Source organism: Rutilus rutilus (genome assembly GCF_951802725.1).
Source record: "Rutilus rutilus genome assembly, chromosome: 11".
NCBI classification, from domain to species: domain Eukaryota; kingdom Metazoa; phylum Chordata; class Actinopteri; order Cypriniformes; family Leuciscidae; genus Rutilus; species Rutilus rutilus.
This window is the reverse complement of record NC_140216.1, coordinates 41,862,465-41,886,749: the sequence shown is the minus strand read 5'-3', so window position 1 is coordinate 41,886,749 and position 24,285 is coordinate 41,862,465. Positions and strand designations below refer to the sequence as shown.

Below are 24,285 nucleotides of genomic sequence, written 5' to 3'. Positions count from 1 at the left end.
GTAGTCCTATGTAGTTTTTCATGTTGATTAGTCTCCCCAGGTGTTTCTAATTAGCCACACCCCCTTGTTATCTTGTTTAGCTTGTTTGTCCCTGTGTATTTATAGCCCTTGTGTTTCACTTGTTACTTGGTCAGTTGTTGTACATGTATGGGTGCTTCTAGTTCGGTCCTGCTCGTGGTTTTGTTTCTTTGTCCTTCGTGTTCTTTATTATATGTACTACATGTTTCTCTATTAAAATCCTGCAAATAGATCCTCGCTTCCGCCTGCTTTCTCCAGCATTGTTACAGAACAACTGAACAAACTATGGATCTAGCAGGTATTATCCGGGACCCACTGAGCAAAATTTGTTCAATTTATCAAGATGATCGTAGCATCGAAAATTATGTGGAGGAGTTCCTTTTTTATAGTCACCTCGTTCCTGGGAACGATGCTTTGCTAAAGGACTGTTTCTGGAGTGGACTAGAACAGGACATTAGCCTAAATTTACCAGAGGAGGACCCCAGCTGGACCCTGGTACAGTACATTGACTTTGTCCTGCAGTTTTGTGGTTCCCCCTTCACTGTAGGGGAGGTGGAGAGGGGTCACGTCGCTTCAGCTGATCCAGAGACTGTTCACGTCGCTTCTGCTGATCCAGAGACTGTTCACGTCGCTTCTGCTGATCTAGAGACTGTTCACGTCGCTTCTGCTGATCCAGAGACTGTTCACGTCGCTTCAGCTGATCCAGAGACTGTTCACGTCGCTTCTGCTGATCCAGAGACTGTTCACGTCGCTTCAGCTGATCCAGAGACTGTTCACGTCGCTTCTGCTGATCCAGAGACTGTTCACGTCGCTTCAGCTGATCCAGAGACTGTTCACGTCGCTTCTGCTGATCCAGAGACTGTTCACGTCGCTTCTGCTGATCCAGAGACTGTTCACGTCGCTTCTGCTGATCCAGAGACTGTTCACGTCACTTCTGCCGATCCAGAGTTTCACGCCAGTCTAGCCGAGCCTGCACTTCACACCAGCTCAGAGTCTCCTTCCCCGCTGGTCCTGCCCAGCTCAGAGTCTCCTTCCCCGCTGGTCCTGCCCAGCTCAGAGTCTCCTTCCCCGCTGGTCCTGCCCAGCTCAGAGTCTCCTTCCCCGCTGGTCCTGCCCAGCTCAGAGTCTCCTTCGCCGCTGGTCCTGCCCAGCTCAGAGTCTCCTTCCCCGCTGGTCCTGCCCAGCTCAGAGTCTCCTTCGCCGCTGGTCCTGCCCAGCTCAGAGTCTCCTTCCCCGCTGGTCCTGCCCAGCTCAGAGTCTCCTTCCCCGCTGGTCCTGCCCAGCTCAGAGTCTCCTTCCCCGCTGGTCCTGCCCAGCTCAGAGTCTCCTTCCCCGCTGGTCCTGCCCAGCTCAGAGCCCTCTTCGCCGCTGGTCCTGCCCAGCTCAGAGCCCTCTTCGCCCGAACTGCTGTCTCCGCCCTGGCCGCCTGAAGGGTCGTCTCCGCCCTGGCCGCCTGAAGGTTCGTCTCCGCTGTGGCCGCCTGAAGGTTCGTCTCCGCCCTGGCCGCCCGAAGGGTCGTCTCCGCCCTGGCCGCCCGAAGGGTCGTCTCAGCCCTGGCCGCCCGAAGGGTCGTCTCCGCCCTGGCCGCCCAAAGGGTCGTCTCCGCCTTGGCCGCCCGAAGGGTCGTCTCCGCCGTGGCCGCCCGAAGGTTCGTCTCTGCCCTGGCCGCCTGAAGGGTCGTCTCCTCCCTGGCCGCCTGCACAGCCTGCTCCACCCTGGCCTCTCGTCCTGTCACAGTCTCCAGGCCCTCTTCTGTTTCATGGGCCTGGCCCTCCATCCCTCCCCCGTTCCACCTCTGCTCCACCACCCTCCTTGACCTTTATTTATTTATTTTTTGTGTGGAGTGTCTGGAATCCACTCCTTAAAGGGGGGGCTCTGTCATGATTCTTGTCTTGTGTTCCACTTGTTTTGTGTGTTCTTTTGTCATTTCCTGTCTTGTGCTCAGTCTTGTAGTCCTATGTAGTTTTTCATGTTGATTAGTCTCCCCAGGTGTTTCTAATTAGCCACACCCCCTTGTTATCTTGTTTAGCTTGTTTGTCCCTGTGTATTTATAGCCCTTGTGTTTCACTTGTTACTTGGTCAGTTGTTGTACATGTATGGGTGCTTCTAGTTCGGTCCTGCTCGTGGTTTTGTTTCTTTGTCCTTCGTGTTCTTTATTATATGTACTACATGTTTCTCTATTAAAATCCTGCAAATAGATCCTCGCTTCCGCCTGCTTTCTCCAGCATTGTTACAGCAGATCAATAATATTGTTGAATATTAAGTGTCCTCAACTAAGCAAGCCAGAGGCGACAGTGCAGGAACTCAAACTCCATCAGTGACAGAATGGAGAAGAAAACCTCGGCAGAAACCAGACTCAGTCGCTCAGTTCTCCTCTGACCAACGAGCGAACAGTGTATGATTATGATTCAGGCATTACAGGTCAGAGGTCAGATTGGATCTGAACATTCAGAATATTTATCCAGTTTCATCCGGTTGAAGATTTCCTTGTTTGACTTTGGATGAAGGATTGGATCATTCTGTAAAGTTACACAAACACGTGTGTGTGATGATCACTGTGGGTTTGTGTCTGTTGATTCTGTTGAATGTGATTGTGTCTGTAGAGGCTCTTTATTCTCCATCAGCTGATCCAGAGAAGGTCAGACTAACATCTTGACACCTAAAATAGTGTAACCAAATATTCATTTTTATTATGCAAGTACCCAAAAATCATCAACATATCTGTATATGAACATGGCTGTCACATTTTTACATTATCCAGTCATGTTTAATCTGTCATTAATATTGTAAAATTATGTCAGACACATTTGAAAAAATCTAATGAAAATAAAAATCAATAATAAATAATTTCACAGTAGATTTTTTTTTTTTTTTTTGTATGGCAATCATTATTTACCATTAAAATAGAGGACTATGTTGGGACATTTTATACAATCTTACCACAGTATCTCCAGTTTACAGTGAGGATCCTGCAGTAGATCAGAAAGCTGCTTGACTCCAGAATCTCCTACTTTATTCTCAGACAGATTTAGTTCTCTCATGTGTGAGGGGTTTGATCTCAGAGCTGAAGTTAGAGCAGCACAACCTTCATCTGTAACACCACACTTACTCAACCTGTAGAGAACAATGACACTCTTCAGTCTCTCAGTTCAGGAAACACTGATATAAATGATAAGATATTTATTAATTTCTCCTTTCTCCTCAACAGATTTGTATATGAAAGCAGTCGTCACCTCTTCACATCATCCAATCATGCTCATAACTATTGTTGTGGAAAATATGCAATTGTCCTGTTACAAGTATGCCTTTTTGTAATCTAGTTAACCTGTAAATAATAAAACTATATTTAATTGAAACTAAGAAGCTTGCCAGCCAAAAGTCTTTGATTTCTAAAAAACTGAATTGAAAAGAACATTGTCACAGTTGGTAGATCCGCTGTCTCATTCTAGTCTAGTGTGTGTGTGTTTTGTGTGTGTATGGGTGTGTCTCGTTACGTTCCTTGTTTCTGGTGGGCGTGGCCGCCAATCATCCCGATCAGCGGCAGCTGAATGTCATCTAGCGGCCTATTTAATGCCCTCTCTCCTGTCTCATGTTGTCAGATCGTTGTTTGAGTTTTCCTGTCTTCGTGTCTGTTCCTGTTCCCTCGTGTTTCCTGTGTACTGGACTCTGGATTACTACACTTCTGATCTCACCATGGATTCACCATCACCTTCACTCTGCACCTAGGATTTTGCCTGTCTCAGTCCCTGCGTCACGCTCTCCTGCTGCTGTGTTCCTGATCATCGGATTTCCCTTATGAGTGACTGCCTTCAGCACTGGAGATATTATTGCATCGATCTGTCTTTACCATTGAGTATTTGTTATCTAATAAATACATCTTTGCACTTGCATTTGCTTCCGTCCAGTTTATCGTTACAAACATGAAGAAGTCTTCTGACCTATAGATTGTGAGTATGACAATTCAGATGCTTATGATTTAGGACAAATTTGACATCCTTTACCTAACCTGAGAATAATCAACATAAGGTTAAAAGTGTCTAGAAATACACACCATAAAACACTATCAAAAACTATCAAAAGTAAAATGAGCTCAGAAGCTTTGGAAAGAATCTACTGAAGATTAAAAATCCTTTTCAGTGACTTGATGGTAAACTTTTTTTTTTTGTATATATTATTGTTGTATATCATTCATTATTCACCACAGGAGAGAAACAGACAACGCTGAGACTTTTATAAAATCTTACCTGAGTCTCTCCAGTTTACAGTGAGGATCCTTCAGTAGATCAGAAAGCTGCTTGACTCCAGAATCTCCTACTTTATTCACAGACAGATCCAGTTCTCTCAGGTGTGAGGGGTTTGATCTCAGAGCTGATCTCAGAGCAGCACAACCTTCATCTGTAACACCACAATAACTCAACCTGTAGAGAACAATGACACGCTTCAGTCTCTCAGTTCAGGATCTACAGCTCAGATCAGCAGAACTTCACAATCAGAGACTTAATCCACGGCACCATTAACAGGTCCAGTCTAAGGTTCAGACCCGCTTCTACAAACTGCTTGATTAGTTAGTTTCCATATCATAAAAATTACAAGAATATTCGATAACACTTTATTTAACAGTGTCCTTCTTACATCTGTTACATGAACTTAGCATAGTAATAACAGTAAATTATGCATAATTACACGTAACTAACCCTCAATCAAATCCTAATCCTACCCTAACCCTATAGTAAGTACATGTATTTGCTTAATATTACTCAGTCAGTACTAAAAAATATAATTACACTGTAACAATGACACCTTAAAATAAAGTGCAACCAAATATTCATTTTTTTTTATGCAAGTACCCAAAAATTATCAACATATCTGTATATGAACACGGCTGTCACATCTTTACATCATCCAGTCATGTTTAATCTGTCATTAATATTGTAAAATTATGTCAGACACATTGGAAAAAAATCTAATGAAAATGAAAATCAACATTTCCATTAGTAATTTCACAGTAGATTTTTTTTTTTTTTTTTTTTTTTTTTTTTGTATGGCAATCATTATTTACCATTAAAATAGAGGACTATGTTGGGAAATTTTAAACAATCTTACCTCAGTTTCTCCAGTTTACAGTGAGGATCCTGCAGTAGATCAGAAAGCTGCTTGACTCCTGAATCTCCTGCTTTATTCTTTGACAGATCCAGTTCTCTCAGGTGTGAGGGGTTTGATCTCAGAGCTGAAGTCAGAGCAGCACAACCTTCATCTGTAACACCACAATCCCACAACCTGTAGAGAACAATGACACTCTTCAGTCTCTCAGTTCAGGAAACACTGATATAAATGATAAGATATATATGAATTTCTCCTTTCTCCTCAACAGATTTGTATATGAAAGCAGTTGTCACCTCTTCACATCATCCAATCATGCTCATAACTATTGTTGTGGAAAATATGCAATTGTCCTGTTACAAGTATGCCTTTTTGTAATCTAGTTAACCTGTAAATAATAAAACTATATTTAATTGAAACTAAGAAGCTCGCCAGCCAAAAGTCTTTGATTTCTAATAAACTGAACTGAACAGACCATGAAGAAGTCTTCTGACCTATAGATTGTGAGTATGAAAATTAAGATGCTTATGATTTAGGACAGATTTGACGTACTTTACCTAACTTGAGAATAATCAACATAAGGATAAAAGTGTCTTGAAATACGCACCATAAAACACTATCAAAAACTATTAAAAGTAAAATGACCTCAGAAGCTTTGGAAAGAATTTGATGAAGATTAAACATCCTTTTCAGTGACTTGATGGTAAACTTTTGTATATATCAGTGTTTCCCACAGGTTGAGAATGTACTTGTGGTGGGCAGGGCGAAGTGGCGCTTATTGAGCGGGTTCAGAATAAACTAGTCAAACAGAGGTTTATGAACTCTATTTATTACAGTCAATACTCAATATCCTTAATAAATAATTTAGAAATAATGTAGAAATTCATAGTATGCATAAATTCATAAAATTTTACTACAAGCTTGAACAAATATTTTCATAATGAAAACTATTTACAAAGTTGACAATTTCTGTCTGAGCAATTAATTTTTCTCTGCTTTGAAAACAACTTTCTAAGGCCTGCCTGTACGGATCGGCTTCAGGGGCAGGAGCGTTTACTAATGCTTAAGCGTGCAGCAAGGTGCTCTCCTTGAAGTTTATTTCACATGTCAGTTTTGATCTGAAATAGAAACAAACTTACATAACCATTTTGTAAGATAGCACAAGAGAAGATTAACTGACAATTTTCAAATTGTGCTTTCTTGCATTATGGTTTAAAATCACTTGCCCTGTTCATTGCTGAGAAGTCTCGCTCACAATTTGATATTGTTTAAGGCCATTTCGCGATTTCAGTCTATATATTGTTTAGTTTATGTTGTTTAAATGGATATCATATGGTTCCAGTGGACCAGTGGTTCTCAAACTTTTTAGAGTGGCATGCCTAAGGCTTTTAACATCCTTTTGCGTACATCTCTGCAGTCACACCTTTTTCAGAAAGGGACAATATTTTTTAGGGCTGGGAGAAAAAAAAATCGATTGACCTTGGTATTTTTTCAAACGATTTTAAAATCGTTTTTTTTTATTACAGAATCAATATTAATTCAAAATAAATTGCTTTATATTTGCCCTTGCTTGTAGATGAGGTTGACTGAAGTTAGCCACTTTCGTTTTAACAGAGGATGAAATGTGTCGTTATCTGTGAGTGTTGAGTGACACGCGTCCACTTATATTACGTCACTCAACACTCAAAGATAACAAAGATAACGAGAGATAACAAAGAAAGCGTATTGAGACTAAATGCATTGAAAAGCCCTCGCAAGACGCGCAGTGCTACTCATATGCTGAGAGAGAGATAAGACAGTAGAGCTGCACGATTCATCTTTAAAAGACTGTGATCTCGATTCAAACACTGATGTCTTCGATAGCGATCAAAATAGAGTAAATCAGCTTTTTATTTGGTGCTTAAAACAACGCATTTATCGATACAAGTGACTGTAATTTTTTTTTATTTGTTATTGAATCATTTATGAAAGAGAATGTAGTACTGTATATTTCTAAAATAAGAAAAATGTGATGAATTGTTTTTGTAAATATGACTTATCTTATACATCATGTACAGTCTGTATAAGTGTATGATTTAACTTTCCCCCATGGTCTAGTGTAAAAAAATAATAAAAAAAATTGCAATATCGAATCACAATACTTGTAGAATCGCAATTCTTAAAAATATCGCAAAACATATCGTATCGGCACCCAAGTATCGTTATAATATTGACTTGGGAGATAGGTGTATCGTCCCAGCCCTAATATGTTTCCAGTGCACTTTCTACCTTTACAGATACCCTTAGAAAATAAATAATGCTTTAATTAAGTAAAAATTTCAATAGAGAAATATGCAATGATGGTAACAACTTTAAATTTTAAATTAAAACTGCCAGTAGGTGGCAGTAAGTCACTGTCTTTATGAGTGAGTCATCGAGTCATTCATTCATTCAGTAACAAAGCAAGTGACTGTAATTATGAATGAATCATTGAATCATTGATTCAAAGCCGCAGATTTGTTCACCAACACTGCTGTGGATTTCGTAGCTATTATTTTGTTGCAAAAAATACTGACAATACTGTGTTTAAAATGAACATCACTTAATATTAATACCTTTCATTTGTTGAACTGTTGTATAAAATCAATGTCACATTTGCAGGGCCGTTTGAAGGAATTTGGGGGCCCCAAGCAAAATGGGCATGGACATGGACATGGACTACCAATGCTTAAAAACATCCCAAGCTAATGTTTGATGCACAGAATTTATTGTGTGGTTTTCTTAACCCCCATTTGGTAAATAGATTATCACGGTGGAATAGTTAGAATAGCATGCTATGCCACTTTCATCAAAACCTATTACAAAGCTATAGCAATGTAATGTCATTAAATACGATAAACAGTGATTCTGGAACAGATCTTCCTTATCCCGTTAAAAAAACATATTACAGTATGTAACCATATTCCGTCCGGAACCAACTGTTCGTTACAAGCAGCATTTTCCGTCAGGCAGGTAGCTAACAAACATATTTTTGCTAACCTAAGCCTACCTGCTGCAAAATTACACAATTTGTACAAGACAAGTAGAGCTTTTTTTATCCAGTGTAATTTACCACTATCTTGTTTTTTCTTATCCTCCTCTTCCTTTCTCTTCTTTCTTTTCTGGCTTCCTGAAGCATAATTCCACTTCATGATGACTGCCGAGGAGGTTTTGTATTTTGCTGGCAGCAGAGATTGCGTGGTTGGCTGGCTGCTGTCAGCGACTAGAGGGAGATAACAGTGTCATTGCACTTTACTGCATTGACTATCAAAGGGGCGCTCACACAGTTTGTCGTTGCATTTTATTCTTAACCAGTCGTTGTCTTGGGGCCCCAGGCCAGCTCGGGGCCCCAAGCAATTGCTTGGTTTGCCTGCCTTGTCGCGACGGGCCTGCACATTTGCAATCGTGTGGATATTCGTAATGTGATCACAGGAACTTTGAAACTTTGAAGAGTTTGAATCTTAAATCGATCTCTATGCACAGTCTGTGTCTATATTTGTTCTTCATGCTAGTGAGTGCTAAATACCCACTTTTACAAAGGTACATGGTCGAGAACGGCAGTAAAGCACGATTTGGCAAGGCAATATAATCTGAACGCTCCTATCATATCATACACGCTGCTTGTGTGAATGCAAAAAACTTTTGACCACAAAAGATGAGGTTATTTGATCGGATGTCATGTATTTACGGCATTTTACCTGCTAGAAATACATGCTCAGTTTAAATGTTATTTTAAGGTGGAATAGAATGAAATGAACGGGTTAGTATTCGGAATACTCAGAATTCCATTTTACTTTAGAATATTGTCTTTGAACTTCCGTTTATGCGGTCGCTCTGTGTATTTCAGTGGCATCGCTCTCGAGGAGTATTAACTGGCGAAGTGCATTTATTTATTGTAAAGTTAACAAAAGATATCATGAGCATTATAATGTTTAAATCAGATGTCTTAACTAATGTCAATAGACCAGGAAGATTTTGAAACGAGACGTTTATTCATAAATACGTTAGATTGCAGTCAGGGGCGGCTGGCCAATAGAGGGAGCTAGGGCGATTCAATCTCTCTTCGATCAAAAACCCTGTGTAAGTTCCTGTTTAATGTTAATCACATTATACGAATACCCAAAGGAATGCAAATGTGACATTTATTTTAAAATCGATTCAAGGAGGCAAATAATGTGCCTTACTGAAAAAGGTGTGACTGCAGAGAAGGGGGTAGCCTACGTAGAAGGATGTTAAAAGCAATACACATACCCAGGGCAGAAAGTAATATACAGAGGTCACTTGCAAAGTTAGTTTAAAGATACAAACAAAGATCTATAGTGACACGACAATTGAACATTCGCAAAGACCCGCCCCCTTTAGTTACTGTTGCTATGTCCAACAAGCCACGCCTCTCTCACGCCACATCATGATCTCATGTAGAGCGGAGAAAACACATGGCGGAGCAGAGTCCACCGACAACACACTGACAACACGCTGACAGACAGGACAGACCAGGCTACTTTTGATATGAAACAAAGTCTCACCCTTCAAATTCAGTCATTTTTATGAGAAATTTAAACGATAAATACCGTTTTGTGGCTCTTTAATGTGTCTGACAGATCGCTCTAGCCTCAGTTAAAGCTGCTCGTGAACCGATCATCTCTTCCTTCTAGTTAAAGCTGCTCTAAGCGATGTTGGGTGATGTCACTTCTTGTTGACGTTCGAAGTATTGTCAGACAAAACAGAGGCTAGCTCGATTATGATTATGATTGGTCAGATTGCCTGTCAATCAAACTCCCTGGGAAGGGTCAATTCCCCACTGAAGAGAAAATGACTGAAATTTCACTACATCTTTTTATGAGTAAAAATGTATCTTTATTTGGTGTTTATTTTTCATGGACTCTCAGGACTCGTAACTTGCCTGAATTAGGTCCTGAATTAAACAGCGTTCAGCATGCAGTTGATGATGTCCAGTTTGCCGCTTTGTTCACGGTCATTTCACGATCAGTTCACGCTCGACGCTGCATGCATCTCTCTCTCTCTCACTCTCTCTCTCTCAAAACAAAACATTTTACGCATTTTACACGGGTCATCCACTGAATTGGATTTAGAATTGTATTTTCCTGGGCCGCTCAGGTAAACCTTATGTATGGGAAACCCTGTATATTCTTTTTGTATATCATTCATTATTCACCACAGGAGAGAAACAGACAACGTTGAGACTTAAATAATTAAATGAGAATTAAATCATGTTTAATTCAAATTCAGAGTACTTGTTTATTCTTACAGAGCCTGGTTGATTTAGTTTACCCCTATGTTAATTAATGCATGATTATTCATGTACTGTTATTGTAAAGGGTTACCTAAGATATATATGAATTTCTCATTTTACAGGATTGCTTTGTTACGAAAGCACATGCTAAACTCATAAATATGATCATGTTTTATCAGTGTAATGATTGTTGTCAGAGTGACTTACTGAACTGATCTGGACTCTTTAACCACAGGCATCAGCTTCTGAAGAACTTCATCTGCTGTATTTTGTGCTCCAATAAACTGTTTTAGCTCAAAAACCTCCATCTTCTGCTCTGATGTCAGCAACACATAAACCAGAGCTGACCACTGTGAAGAGGAGAGTTTGGTTTCTCCTATTTCTCCAGATTTCAGATAATGTTGGATCTCCTGCATCAGAGAATCATCATCCAGTTCATTCAGACAGTGGAACAGATTGATGGATCTCTCTGGAGAGCGATTCTCCCCGATCTTCTGTTTGATGATCTGAACTGTTTCCTCTTTGTTGTAGGAGCAGCTTCCAGTCTGTGTCAGTAGTTCTCGTAAGAGAGTCTGATTGGACTCCAATGACAGACCCAGAAGGAAACGCAGGAAAAGGTCCAGATGTCCATTCTTACTCTGTAAAGCCTCATCCACAGCTCTCTGATGCAGCTTAGATAATGAAGGATATTTCATCTGGTTTAAGATTTTAGTAAAGAAACTTTGTTTGGTTTTGTCAAACACATTTCTGTTCTCGTTTGTAAAGTGAATGTGTACATATAGAGCTGCTAGATGTTCCTGGATGCTCAGATGAACAAAGCAGAAGACTTTCCCCTGATACAAGCCCAACTCCTCTCTGAAGATCTGAGTGCACAATCCTGAGTACACTGATGCTTCTGTCTCATCAATGCCACACTCTCTCAGGTCTTTCTTATAGAAGATCAGGTTGCCTTTCACAAGCTGCTGGAAAGCCAGTTTCCCCAGTTTGAGAATCATGTTTTCATCTTTCACTCTCTTCTCATAGTCCTTCTCATGTTTTATGTTGGTCTGAATGATCAGGAAGTGTGTGTACATCTGAGTGAGAGTCTTGGGAATCTTTCCTCTCTCTGCTTCACTCAACATCTCCTCTAGAACAGTGGCTGAGATCCAGCAGAACACTGGGATGTGGCACATGATGTGGAGGCTCCTCGAGGACTTCAGGTGTGTGATGATTGTATTGGCCAGACTCTGATCACTGATTCTCTTCCTGAAGTATTCCTCCTTCTGTGGCTCATTGAAGCCTCGTACCTCTGTCACTCGATGGACACACTCAGAGGGGACGAGATCCGCTGCTGCTGGTCTGGAGGTGATCCAGATGAGAGCAGAGGGAAGCAGATTCCCCTCAATGAGGTTCATCAGCAGCTCGTCCACTGAGGCTGATTCAGATATATTACACAATTTCACTGCGCTCTTAAAGTTCAGAGACAGACGACACTCATCCAGACCATCAAAGATAAACAACACTTTATATTCATCACTGGATATTTCCATTTCTTTAGTTTCAGGGAAAAAGACATGAAGAAGATCTGAAAGACTGAGTGTTTTGTCCTTCATCAAGTTGATCTCTCTGAAAGGAAGTGGAAATATGAGCTGGACGTCCTGATTCTTTTTCCCTTCAGCCCAGTCCACAATGAACTTCTGCACAGAGACTGTTTTCCCAATGCCAGCGACTCCCTTTGTCAGCACAGTTCTGATGGGTTTGTCTTGTCCAGGTAAAGGTCTAAAGATGTCAGTGCATTTGATCGGTGTGTCCTCTGTTGCTGCTCTCCTGGATTGTGTCTCAATCTGTCTCACCTCATGCTCATTATTGATCTCTCCACTTTCACTCTCTGTGATGTAGAGCTCTGTGTAGATCTCATTCAGGAGTGTTGGGTTTCCCCGCTTTGCTGTTCCTTCATACAGACACTGAAACTTCTGCAGCAGGTTTGATTTGAATCTGCTTTGGACCAGAGAAAGATTGACAGATTACAACATAAAGAGAAAAGTTTTAGTAAAATAACAACACTCTCTAATTAAATGATTAGACAATATCACACAAGCAACAGTGCTGTTGGTCTATATATCAGTAAAACTGTTATTTGGCCGTTTGCACAAGCCTCTAGGAATTGGATATTGATATAATTTTCATTATTTGATTCTGTTCTCAATTCAAATAAATCTGGAAATATCTGAGATACATGTACATTTTGTAGGAAAAAAAAACTCTCATCTAATGCAGTAAACTATACAGTGGACCTGCTACACTTGGATCATTACTATAATATTAAAGGTAAAAATTAGCAACAATGTCCAAATTATTGAATTCAATAAATCAACATTCAATTTAATCTGAAAATCTGAAGGCCGGTTTAATGAACTTCCATAACCTGCAGCTCCTGAACTTCCTGAAAGAGTTGAGAGGCTCTGAAAGTCTGTGAAATACTGATGGTAACAATAATCAACTCTTTTTAGTAGAAAAAGAAATGTGACCTGATTCATAATTTTCACACTTTGACGCAAACACATTTTAGCTTGAGTTTCTAATTTTTCTAATTATTTGCAATTAGTTAACATATTTTAATTAACAATATAACTGACACAGATTTAGATATACATTAAATAATGAATACATCCCTAACAGGTTAAGATCATAACTCTCTAGTGTTCTTTCTAGCTTACTAATGAACTACTGTACGACCACTGTATAACTTTTCTGAGTTAAATGTAATGTTACTTGGTCCACAAGCTGTTTTATCTCTCCATGGTTGAAACACATGTCAGTAAGTTGTACCGTATATTTCAACATATATTCTTGTGTTCATGGTTTATTCATGTTTATTTCATGCTATAACAAGCAATAAAGATATGATTGGTTCTTGCTGCCATTTAAAGGAAGGGTTGATAAAGTGTCTGATAAATAATCTGTCATGCCACATTAAAGAGTGACAAACCGTACGTCTGCATCTGTTCTTGTTAGTCCCTGATAAGTTAACCTTCATCCACCTGTGTCTAGTTACAGTAGTTCCCTCGTTTACCCTGTGTATTTATTCTCCCGTTCAGTTCTGTCCTTGGCCGGTTATTGTTCGTGTCTATGTTAAAACACACTGTTGTGTCCTGTTCACCTGCTTGTGTACATTATCTTTGTTTACTATCTATTTACTTTATCTGTTATTAATAATGGATAGTCTGAGTACAGTGAGTTACTCTCAGGATGAGTCTGTCTAGACAGAAATGTTGTACCTCGTTTGAGTTGATGTTTGTCTCCTCTTAAATGTCATGTTGTCCATAGACCGGTCGCTCCTCATGGACACACAGCTGGACTCTGGAGCCTGTGATCTCTGCTGGGGGAATCCACTTCAATAGAATACAGACAAGAATATATACAGTTCCCTTTCGTAAAGGGAACTCCCGCTGCATCGATACTCGATACTTTGGGGAATGCCCTCGGCATGACGCGTCTGAAGTCTGTAATGGAACTATTCCAATCTTGATTGGTGCTGTGTCTTTCGTCACTCGTGACGTTGCATGTGACGGTGATCCGGAAGCTATAAAAGGACAATGGAACATAGCCGCGTCAGCTTTCTGTCTTCAGCAAGCGTTCTGTGTGACTGTATTGTCTTATTTGATGTTGTCTGTCTATCTCAATATATATGGCGAATATAGAGAAACGACTCAGGCGGTGTGCGTCCCCTTGCCCACGCTATTTGAGCGAGGATGACACGCACTCGTTCTGTGTTGTTTGTCTGGGAGTGGAGCATGCACGGGCAGTGCTCGAGGGCGCTGTCTGTGCAAACTGTTTTCAGCTATCTATGAAAAAGCTCCGCTCCCGTTTGAGCTTGTTCGATCAATTAGATCAGGCTCGCGTTCCCAGTGCATCAGGTCCCGCGTCTGAGGCAGCGCGCCGCTTGTATGCATGGGATTCGCACGTGGGGCTGGCATATAATACTGAGACGGTTGCGACCCTTTCTCAGTGTTTATTAACCAGCTCCACTGGTCTCGCGCACGGTTCGGAAGCCCGCGCTGCGGCTTCTTCCGACCGTGTTAAAGACACAGCGTTTGATTTATCTGACTCCGAGGAGTTAGATATTATCAACACTGAATCACGTGGATATGGGGATTCGCCACCCCATATTCCCGTTATTGAGGAGTTGCTGGAGGTTGTGACCAGGGCAGTGGTTAAATTAAATGTTGAATGGCCATATAATAAGCAGGAAGCGACTAAGAAAAATAAAATGGATGAGCGCTTCCTGCAGACCCAGTCACAATCTTTGTGTCAGAGCCTTCCCTTTTTCACTGATCTCCATACTGAGGTATCGAGATCGTGGAAAAATCCATGTTCATCTCAATTATTTTCCCCCCATGTATATATTTACTCATCCATTAGGGAATCTAATGAGAATGGTTATGAGGTGATGCCTCGGGTTGAGGAATATTTTGCGAAATATTTTCTCCCCGACATTGCGTCACCCCTGATAGCTCAGACACTTCCCTCCAAATCTCGTACATCGAATTTGTTAGGGAAAGCGTATATGGCGGTGGGTCGAGCCGGTGCATGCCTACACACGATGGGGTTATTACAGGCATACCAGGCTGACCTCCTCAAAGAGGTGGATGATAACTGGGAGGTCTCACTCAACGGTATTACTGAATTTCGTAGAGTAGCTGACTTATCTCTCCGTATTATTAAAGAGACGGCCAGTGCTATTGGCCGTTCTATGGCAGCACTAGTCGTCTCAAAGAGACATTTATGGCTTAATCGCTTGGGGATCGGGGAAAAAGACAGGGCTTTCCTTCTCGATGCCCCCCTTTCGCCTTCTGGCCTCTTTGGCGACGCGGCAAGAACCGTTGTCGAGAGGCTTCAGGAGGCAGAGCGACAATCAGCTATCCCCAGTTGTCAGTCCAGGTCTCATGGGGTTGCTGCCAGGGGGCAGCCTCATGGGACAGCCACCAGTTCCTCATATTTTGAGAAGGTTTCCTCTCGTGCCCCCCCGTATAAGGCTTGGGGCCAGAAGAAACATTCTCGCATGAAGCCCTCTATATCGAAGACAGGTCTGAGGACTGTCTCTCGGGTTAAGAGGGCTTCAACTAAGAGGTCTTGTCGTAACACGCAGACTCTTATGGCCGTTCCCCCAGGAGAGCGAGTACAGGAGTCTCGCCCCCTTATACAGCCCTTAGGAAATCGATGTTTACTTCCCGCCGCCGATGGCGCTTCGGGACACATCGGCTTCCAGCGAACACAAATCGCAGTATCTGCCCGAAAACGTTGCGGCCCTGTCGAGTTCGCCGCCTCTCAGGAGGTCTGTAGAGAGCATATTTCGGTTAGTTCCTGCCAGTTAGCTGCTTCAGGTCACCGAAACCATTTGGAAATTTATAGTCGAGGCCAGTCTCGAGGGACTGGTCCCCAAAATGGCATATTTAGACACCCCGAGGGGTCTTCAAAATATAGCCTAGGGGGTCCTGCTTACAGTGGAGCTAATATACAAATATTATCTACTAAGGGTGGTTCACATGTCGGCCAGCCCCGAGCAGGGTCGGTTCTTGGAACAGGAAGTCTAGTCTCTCTTAACACAGGAAACCTCAAGGTGGGCTCTTCCTTGGTTACGGGAGCCCGGGTTCTACAGCCGGTACTTCATAGTTCCTGTGAGGGAAGGGGAGTTAGGCCTTGTTTCGGATCTTATGGTACTGGATCAACCTCCGAGGGGGTTCAGATTCAAGATTCCGACTGTCAGTCAGACCAGCTCCGAGGACTGGTCTGTCGTGATAGATCCACAAGCTCCTTAACTCCTCATTCCCTTCTAACCCCATCACAGGAAGTTTCCGAGATCCGCTTTTGGGGGAAAAGCACATCAGTTCTGGATTCTTCCATTCGGCCTAGTATTGTATCCCCACACCTCCTCGGAATGCATGGTCACTGTCCTAGCTCCATGGAGTCTTCAAGGCATCCTCATTCCCGTCCATTGACTACTAGAGCAGACGGTTCAACACCGAGGTGTTGTTCTGAGTCTCGTGAGGTGCTCGGGAATATGGCTCAGAGTCTAGGAAAAATCACCAGTGCCTCTTCAGAGAAACCGATTCCTGGGGGCGGTGTAGGTTATAGTCACGATGCAGGCACAATTGTCTCCAGCTCGGACATTCACCTTCCTGACCATAGTCGTGAATATCAAGCTAGGCCAGGCCACCACTATATGACCTTATCAAAGAGTGGGCTCGCTGGCAGCAGTGTTCAACATACTATTCTTTGGCCTGCTGTACGTGGGGGCCCTGTAGTAGTGGCTCAGGACCAATGGGTTTTTCCCGAGAGGGAACCCACTCCGCTTGACCAGAGTTACGCGCACATGCCCTCGTTTTCTGATCATGGGGAGAAAGTTATGGTTTCTGCTCCTAGAACCTGTGTTGGAAACACAGGGTCTGAGGAAGCTTCAGACAGGCCATCAGGTTCTATTTTTGACAGACACTACGTCGGTGGTCTCTCTGATCAAAGAGGGGGCAGTCATCCTGTCGAGGCAGGGGCTGCAGCCCGGGGATTTCAAACTCCACCCCAAGTTGGCTTTAGCCGGGATGGAGGTCGGTGTGTCGGAGGTGGTCCTGTTTCCCCTTCATGCGGACGGCCACCTTCTGCGCCACCTCTCCCGTGCTCTTCCAGCTCTGCTGGGTCTGGATATCATGATACAGACATGGTTGAGGCCATGTCTGCGTATATTTTCCCCGATTGTTCTGCCCCCGAGGGTTCTAGAGTACAAGAGGGTTCGGCAGTACGGGATCAGCTTACTCTTAGTAGCCCCGTACTGACTGGCCCAAATATGGCTTCCAAACATCTGGGCCCTTCTGGCAGGCCTTCCGCGGTAAATCCGGATCAGGATGGTCCTCCCTCCTCAGTCCGAGGTCGTGATATTTCACCCTTGGCTGTAGCCCAAGAAGCTGCTGGATTGGCCCCTGAGGGGGACCAATTCATAAATTCTGGTCTCTCAACCGAGGTTGTTGAGACCATTCTAAACTCTAGAGCCCCCTCCACGAGGAAACTTTATGCATTTAAATGGAAAATTTTCATTTTATGGTGCAGAGAACGTCAGTTGGACCCAGTTAACTGCCCAGTGGCTTCAGTACTGGAGTTCCTCCAGAATCGTTTCTCTGACGGGCTCTCCCCGTCCACGCTTAAGGTCTATGTGGTGGCTATATCAGCCTTCCACACGCCTTTAAGGGTGGGCACGCTGGGGACACACCCACTCATAATTCGTTTCCTTCGTGGAGCCAGGAGGATGAGGCCTGCCATCCAGCCTAGGGTCCCCACGTGGGACCTGGCAGTGGTCCTCGAAGGGTTATCCCTGGCACCCTTCGAACCCCTTGATAAGGTGTCTGAGAAATTTTTATCCTTTAAGGTAGCCTTCCTGCTCGCTATTACTTCCCTGAAGCGAGTTGGCGACCTGCAGGCGCTATCTGTGGCTCCCTCTTGCCTCGAGTTCTCCCCTGGCAGAGTTAGAGCCATTCTCCACCCTAGACCTGGCTACGTGCCTAAGGTGCCCACGAATGTGGCACGGTCTATAATCCTTCCGGCCTTTCATCCTCCACCGCATGTGTCGGCTGATCAAGCTAAATTACACTTGTTATGCCCGGTCCGAGCTCTTGAGGCCTATGTACATAGGACCTCGGGCTGGAGGAAGTCGGACCAGCTGTTTGTGTGTTTTGGGTTATCCAAGAAGGGCTCCCCGGTCTCCAAACAGACTATTAGCAAGTGGATAGTAGAGGCTATTTCTTCAGCTTACGAGGTGCGCAATCTGCCTTCACCTCTCCTGATAAAAGCTCACTCAACCAGAGGAGTGGCATCCTCTAGAGCCTTGCTAGCAGGGGTTTCTCTTCAAGAGGACTGTGATGCCGCTGGCTGGGCCTCCCCACACACCTTCATCAAACATTACAGTCTGGATCTGCCCTCTACACCAGGTTCACAAGTTCTCATGTCTTGAGTGTGCCAGATTGCTTCACACCAGGGCGGGGTCTCTCAGTGTGGCGGCGTGGGTATTCGTTCCCCAAAGTATCGAGTATCGATGCAGTGGGAGTTCCCTTTACGAAAGGGAACGTCTCGGGTTACGTATGTAACCCTCGTTCCCTGAGTAGGGAACGAGACGCTGCATCCCTCGGCCACACTTTTCGCGCTCCTGAGAACGACTTGCTTCGACCCTTTAACCCCCTGAGGTCGGCGGTATCGCCGGCGATACCAGCTCGCTTTTTTTTTAGCAGTGTAAAAGAAACTCATGAATACTCTGTTGACTTAGATTTTTCATTGGAGTTTCATACATCAATAGATTCTGTTAAATGTGTATTATTTTTGTGTATACTCACAATAAAAACAAAGTGTTGTGCTTTTTGCCAAATAAAGAAAAATAAAAACGAAGCGAGTTCTGCCTCCTCTCTTTCAGTGTAGTCCATTCTGAAACGCGTCCGAAAATTAACCATAACTCAGCGAATACTCAGTCAAACAGGCATACAGGCATACAGACATGAAGCTTGAATTCTCTCCTTTTAAATGAAGTAATTTTTATAAAAAACAAATATTCACAGTTTATGTAATATGTATGCAAAGAGAGAGATGTCAGTCGTTCTCATCTCAGCTAATTACGTTATAATGTGCTCCGCCCACGGAGAGCGCGCGCTATTCAAACGCAAATGTGAGGCGATCCAAACAAACCTGTGAAACGCCCACATCAGCTGGATAACACACACCGCGAGTTCACTTTCAGACGTATGTACTTTACGATGCTGTGAGGAATAATACTATCTTGATAATAATCCTGCAAAAATGTACCTCAGAAGTTCTGGAAGTATCATTTCGAGGAGCAAACGGATCCCGCTGAGGAATAGGTCAGTTCTGTTTGCTTTGTTCTAATCGGAATGAATGAACGCACAGATGCGCGCTGTTGTGGAGCTACTACAGCTGGCAAAAATACTGTTTTAATATGAATCGCGAATACAAAGAAAGATTACACTGGAAATACTGTTACAATTTTAAATGTTGTTGTAATTGTATAACCTTAATATATATATATATACGTATACGTATATATAGGCCTATATAAGGATAGATGTAAACAAAATCTTAAAAGGTCATTATAAGCCTTCTCTTTAAATAATTTTATTATGCTTTATTAGTGACACATTTGGGAAGAGAATATATTCCAAATCTGACAGTATGAGAACAATTAACTGCACAATTACTAGAAATGTTTACCTTGGATATTGTACAATTTGCAAGCAAAATTTGTGGAAAAAACAACAAACCAGTTATATATTGTCCTTGCATTCTTGTGGCTCAGTCACACACCTGAATGAAAGGCTCATTACGTATGCAGCCTCATTATGCGGGCTCCATTGACTCTGCAGGTGTGAATCACGCCCACCCGCATATGGCCTTTCCAAACAAAAAGTGTTTTACAAGATTTAAATCAATGTATTGTGTTATGTGAATGATTAGGCAGGATGATTTTCACATAATTCTGAAGAAAAAACAGTAGGCAATGACATCCATTAGTCAAAAGTCTTATTTACATATATTTAGAATGTGTTTTATGGCCTTATTTCAGAAACTTTAGTTTTTTGTTTTTAAAAAAACCATGCATAAACATTATTCTCTCAAAAATACAAACATGTACATGCAAGTTGTTCACATATTATGGTAGCCCTGTTTGTGCTAAATAGAGTGAATTTACACCTTTGCCATTAATATGTTTATAAGCAACTGAAAAAAGCACAAATGTCAGGGCATGTCAGAACATCTCAAGGACCCCAAAAACCTCTCAGACCCCAGAGGGTTAAAAGCTGACGCGGCTATGTTCCGTTGTCCTTTTATAGCTTCCGGATCACCGTCACATGCAACGTCACGAGTGACGAAAGACACAGCACCAATCAAGATTGGAATAGTTCCATTACAGACTTCAGACGCGTCATGCCGAGGGCATTCCCCAAAGTATCGAGTATCGATGCAGCGTCTCGTTCCCTACTCAGGGAACGAGGGTTACATACGTAACCCGAGACGTTCATTTTACATGGATAGATTGGTTCTCTATCTGAGGTTTATCTACATTTATCCATCCATCTGTCTATTCAGGTCTTGCAGTCTCTACTAATGAGCAGATGAGCTGAAACAGGTGTTTTATATGAGGGAGACATAAGAAAATGTGTTGTGTTAGGGGCTCAAGAGAAGTTCTGGGAAGAGCTGATCGAGTCTCTCTAGATAAAAATGTTGTACCTCAGATCTGTTGATGTGTGTTTTCCTTTAAATGATATTGGATGTGCCATAGACGCTTCACTCCTCATGGACACACAACTGGACTCCGGTGGGTTTGATTTCTGTCTGCAACTTTGGCTTCAATAGAAAAGACGATTAAAATAAACACATATGATATGACATAATAGACAAGAATTCATATTGCTAATTTTACATGTAGATAAACTTTATGTAGAATCTATCTATCTATCTATCTATCTATCTATCTATCTATCTATCTATCTATCTATCTATCTATCTATCTATCTATCAAATGTTGTACCTCAGACCAGTTGATGTGTGTTTTCCTTTAAATGCTATTGGATGCGCCATAGATGCGTCACTCCTCATGGACACACAGCTGGACTCCGGTGGGTTTGATTTCTGTCTGCAGCTTCAATAGAAAACAGACAAGAATTCATTTTGGCAATGTTTTTTTTTTTTTTTTACATCCAGATGCAGAAAAGCTTCAGAAAATGTTGAAGAGAGATTACAGTGTACAAGGATCATTTCACCTGTTTATTGACATAGATGTGTGCTCTTTTAATAGGAAAGTGTATAAAGACCCTGTGTGAGACGAGACCCTCAGGGTACCAACTATATCTAGAGGCGGAAAGTAACTAATTACAAATAGAGTAACTTAATCAAGCTCAGCGCTTTTCAAAGTTCTCTGTCTGTCCGTCAGACATCAGGACTGAAGCTCTGGATCAGCTGTGAGAGGAGACCTGATCCTGTGCTCGACTCCTGCTATTGCAGCGCTTTATAATAGTGTGAGTTTTGATAATAAGTGGATATTTGCCAAATTATGCCATACATGCATTATTTGTGTGTGTCTGTGGTCTCTCTGTCTGTCTAAACAAAAATGTTGTACATCAGATCAGTTGATGTGTGTTTTCCCTCAAATCTCATTGGCTCTTCCATAGACGTGTCACTCCTCATGGACACACAGCTGGGCTCCGGTGAGATTGATCTGTCACCCTTAAACTGACTTTAACAGAACAGAGACAAGAATCAACTTGTCTGATTTAACATGAAAATAAATCCACATGAGAAGGTTGTCTATTAAGACAGTGTGTTGAAGAGTGATGAGACTGTCCAAGGATAATGTCATATATCATCTATCTGTACTGTATCTGTGTGTCTTTGGACAGTGTTTAAAGACCCTGAGTGGCTCCAACTACTGTATATCCCGGCAGCAGAATATGATAGAGACAACAGATCACTATACCAACCCTGGCAAACACACACAGCACCCTGTTATGTGCAGAAAATGAGTCTTCTATAACATTAAGATCATATAAAGATTGAAGTACCTGAATCCTGGAGAAGAATCTCCATGTCTGAATGTGTGTGTGTCGTCCATGATTCATTCAGTCTTCATGAAGCTGCTCGAGTAAGAGATCAGACACACTCATTCACACACACTCAAATACAATACATTTCATTTGACATTTTCTTCATTGTGTTTATGGAGACAAAACTAATCAGATTTCTGATTTCTAATCAATAATTATCAACATTTAATGTGATTTTATCAATCATGTTAATGAATGTTCAGAACTGGTATCATCAGAATCAGCAGATTCTCTTCTTCAGTCAGATCTGTCACATTTGCACCAGTATTTCATCCCTGTGTTTAAAACAGAAATATCTCGGCTGAACAGACTGGGAAGTTTGTAACACTAGAGTTTAATGTTCTTCCACTGAAGCCTCAAATATTGTACAAATGGGACAGTTTACTGTAAACCCACATTTAATACATCTGTGAAACTGACTAACATACACAGATATTTGTTCAAGATCTTTTCCAACTATTTAAAAATAAAATGTTTCCTATTGGTTTAATAAAATTTTCAATAAAAATGACATTATATAAAGGGAGATTGTGACAACAGCACTCTTTATAATTGACATTCATTTACACAAAAAATTATATCAAAGTTTAAGAAACAAAAAAAAAGTTAAAACAAACACTACAGATGTTAAAGAGAAAAGTGTTACAACACTGTGGTTTCAAGAAAGTTTGGCTTTTAGTAATGAAACAAAAAATTAGACCTACATAAAAAGTGTAAAAGTGTATTTTAACATACAGGGTCAAGGCTATATGTCTATGTCAATTATTGATAAGTAAAAAAGAACAGTATAAAAATGAAATGCATATTAAGAATTTCGTGTGTAATGTACTTTAATATTTCATGGTTACTTACGTTAGTGAGGAAGTAAGTTAATTTCCATGCGCCACACCGGAACACTTGCTCTGAATATAAAGTTATTAAACACCTCGAGGCTCGAGTTTTCCATCAACAGTTAAATCAAACTTACATATACAAACATCACTTGATACTTGGATGATCCGTTGTTCTTATTTAAAGATTCTTAAACCCGGGTGTAAAATGGCGCTTGTAAATAAAACACACTTGAATGTACTTTCACTTTCACTAAGCCCTGCCCCTTTTGTCTCAAAATGTATTGTGCCCCTCTCTGATAAATGTAAATAATAATAATTATTATAAATATCAATACACTTATACACCATTGCCACTAACAATAATAATACAAAAAAATATTATTTAAAAAATGTTTTTGGCATAGGTGAAGTGGTAGGCGGAGTTTCAGCAGTTCGCCGCGAGTCTTCAAACTACACGAGCATCAGTAACGTTAAAGGTGAACTAAGTAACTTTTTTACCTTAACTGAACAGCTTCGGAGTCATTGGAATGGTTATATTACTTATTTCGGAAAATTCGCACTTGCAACTTTGAGGCGGCGGGCCGCCGGCCGCCGCGTCAGGAAGTATCGCGTGATATCAGGTCTCGCGATGTAAACAATTGTTTTACGGCCAAAAGAAATCTGCTAAAATGCTGTCATTATTGCGCTCCCTCACGCTGTTTGAACCCGAATGAAGAAGACGTTTTAAAGCATGTTCCATCTGCTTTGATGTCGTTGATCTACTAGCCTCTGGTGTCTGAGAATCACCAACGAGTTTTGTCAAATATCTATTCCGAAGCTGTGGGGGAGCTCTAGAGAGAAATCTGCCAGCAAAAAGCGAGAATACAGCGAAGAAATCCCGAAGTTACTGAGCCCCGCTTTAAGCTAATAAAAGTATAACTCGATGTCTGCCGCATTCTGAGTCTGACAATGTCATTCGTTTTCATCTAAGGCAAGTGTTATTAGCTTGGGAAATACATCTAGTGAATATACATCTTTAAGTCCATGTCCAACTCTAAATTGTAAGGAATTTATATATTTGATTTTTAATAGTAACACTTTAAAATAAGGTTAATTTGTTTATTATTCATATTAACTAACATGAACTAATGAGCAAAACATTTGTTACTGTATTTGTTCATCTTAGTTAATAATAATACAACTGTTAATTGTTTGTTCATGTAATGTAACAGTCAGTGCATTAACTAATGTTAACAGATATAACCTTTGATGTTAATAATGTTTTAGTAAATGCTGAAATTAATAGGTTATTAAGTAAGATTAATAAATGCTGTAGAAGTGCAGTTTATTATTAGTTCGTTAACAAATTTAACTAATGAAACCTTATAGTAAAGACACAAGTGTTACTGATTTCATGATAGCTAACACTTTCATGAATACATAAAATTTACAACAT

General features: G+C 41.5%; 2 protein-coding genes across 3 annotated transcripts; one reads left to right on the top strand and one right to left on the bottom strand.

Annotated features, from left to right (window-relative positions):
• Positions 1–1,955: 1,955 nt before the first annotated feature.
• Positions 1,956–23,097, bottom strand: LOC311300295 (NLR family CARD domain-containing protein 3-like). 2 transcript variants are annotated; one of them, XM_084424521.1, is made up of 10 exons: positions 22,870–23,097; positions 21,976–22,047; positions 20,946–21,056; positions 20,645–20,761; positions 13,648–13,761; positions 10,598–12,367; positions 5,122–5,295; positions 4,263–4,436; positions 2,959–3,132; positions 1,956–2,677 (listed from the first exon to the last, which is right to left on the bottom strand). In XM_084424521.1, exons 2-10 carry the CDS (start codon positions 22,023–22,025, stop codon positions 2,629–2,631), a joined length of 2,733 nt encoding a protein of 910 aa, XP_084280647.1. In that variant the 5' UTR covers positions 22,026–22,047; positions 22,870–23,097; the 3' UTR covers positions 1,956–2,628. The 2 variants fall into 2 exon arrangements, with proteins under 2 accessions (XP_084280647.1, XP_084280648.1); XM_084424522.1 differs by lacking the exon at positions 5,122–5,295.
• LOC311300277 (uncharacterized protein) lies at positions 13,964–20,584 on the top strand. The gene is made up of 2 exons (XM_084424465.1): positions 13,964–18,478; positions 20,504–20,584. Exon 1 carries the CDS (start codon positions 14,058–14,060, stop codon positions 18,363–18,365), a length of 4,308 nt encoding a protein of 1,435 aa, XP_084280591.1. The 5' UTR covers positions 13,964–14,057; the 3' UTR covers positions 18,366–18,478; positions 20,504–20,584.
• Positions 23,098–24,285: the final 1,188 nt, after the last annotated feature.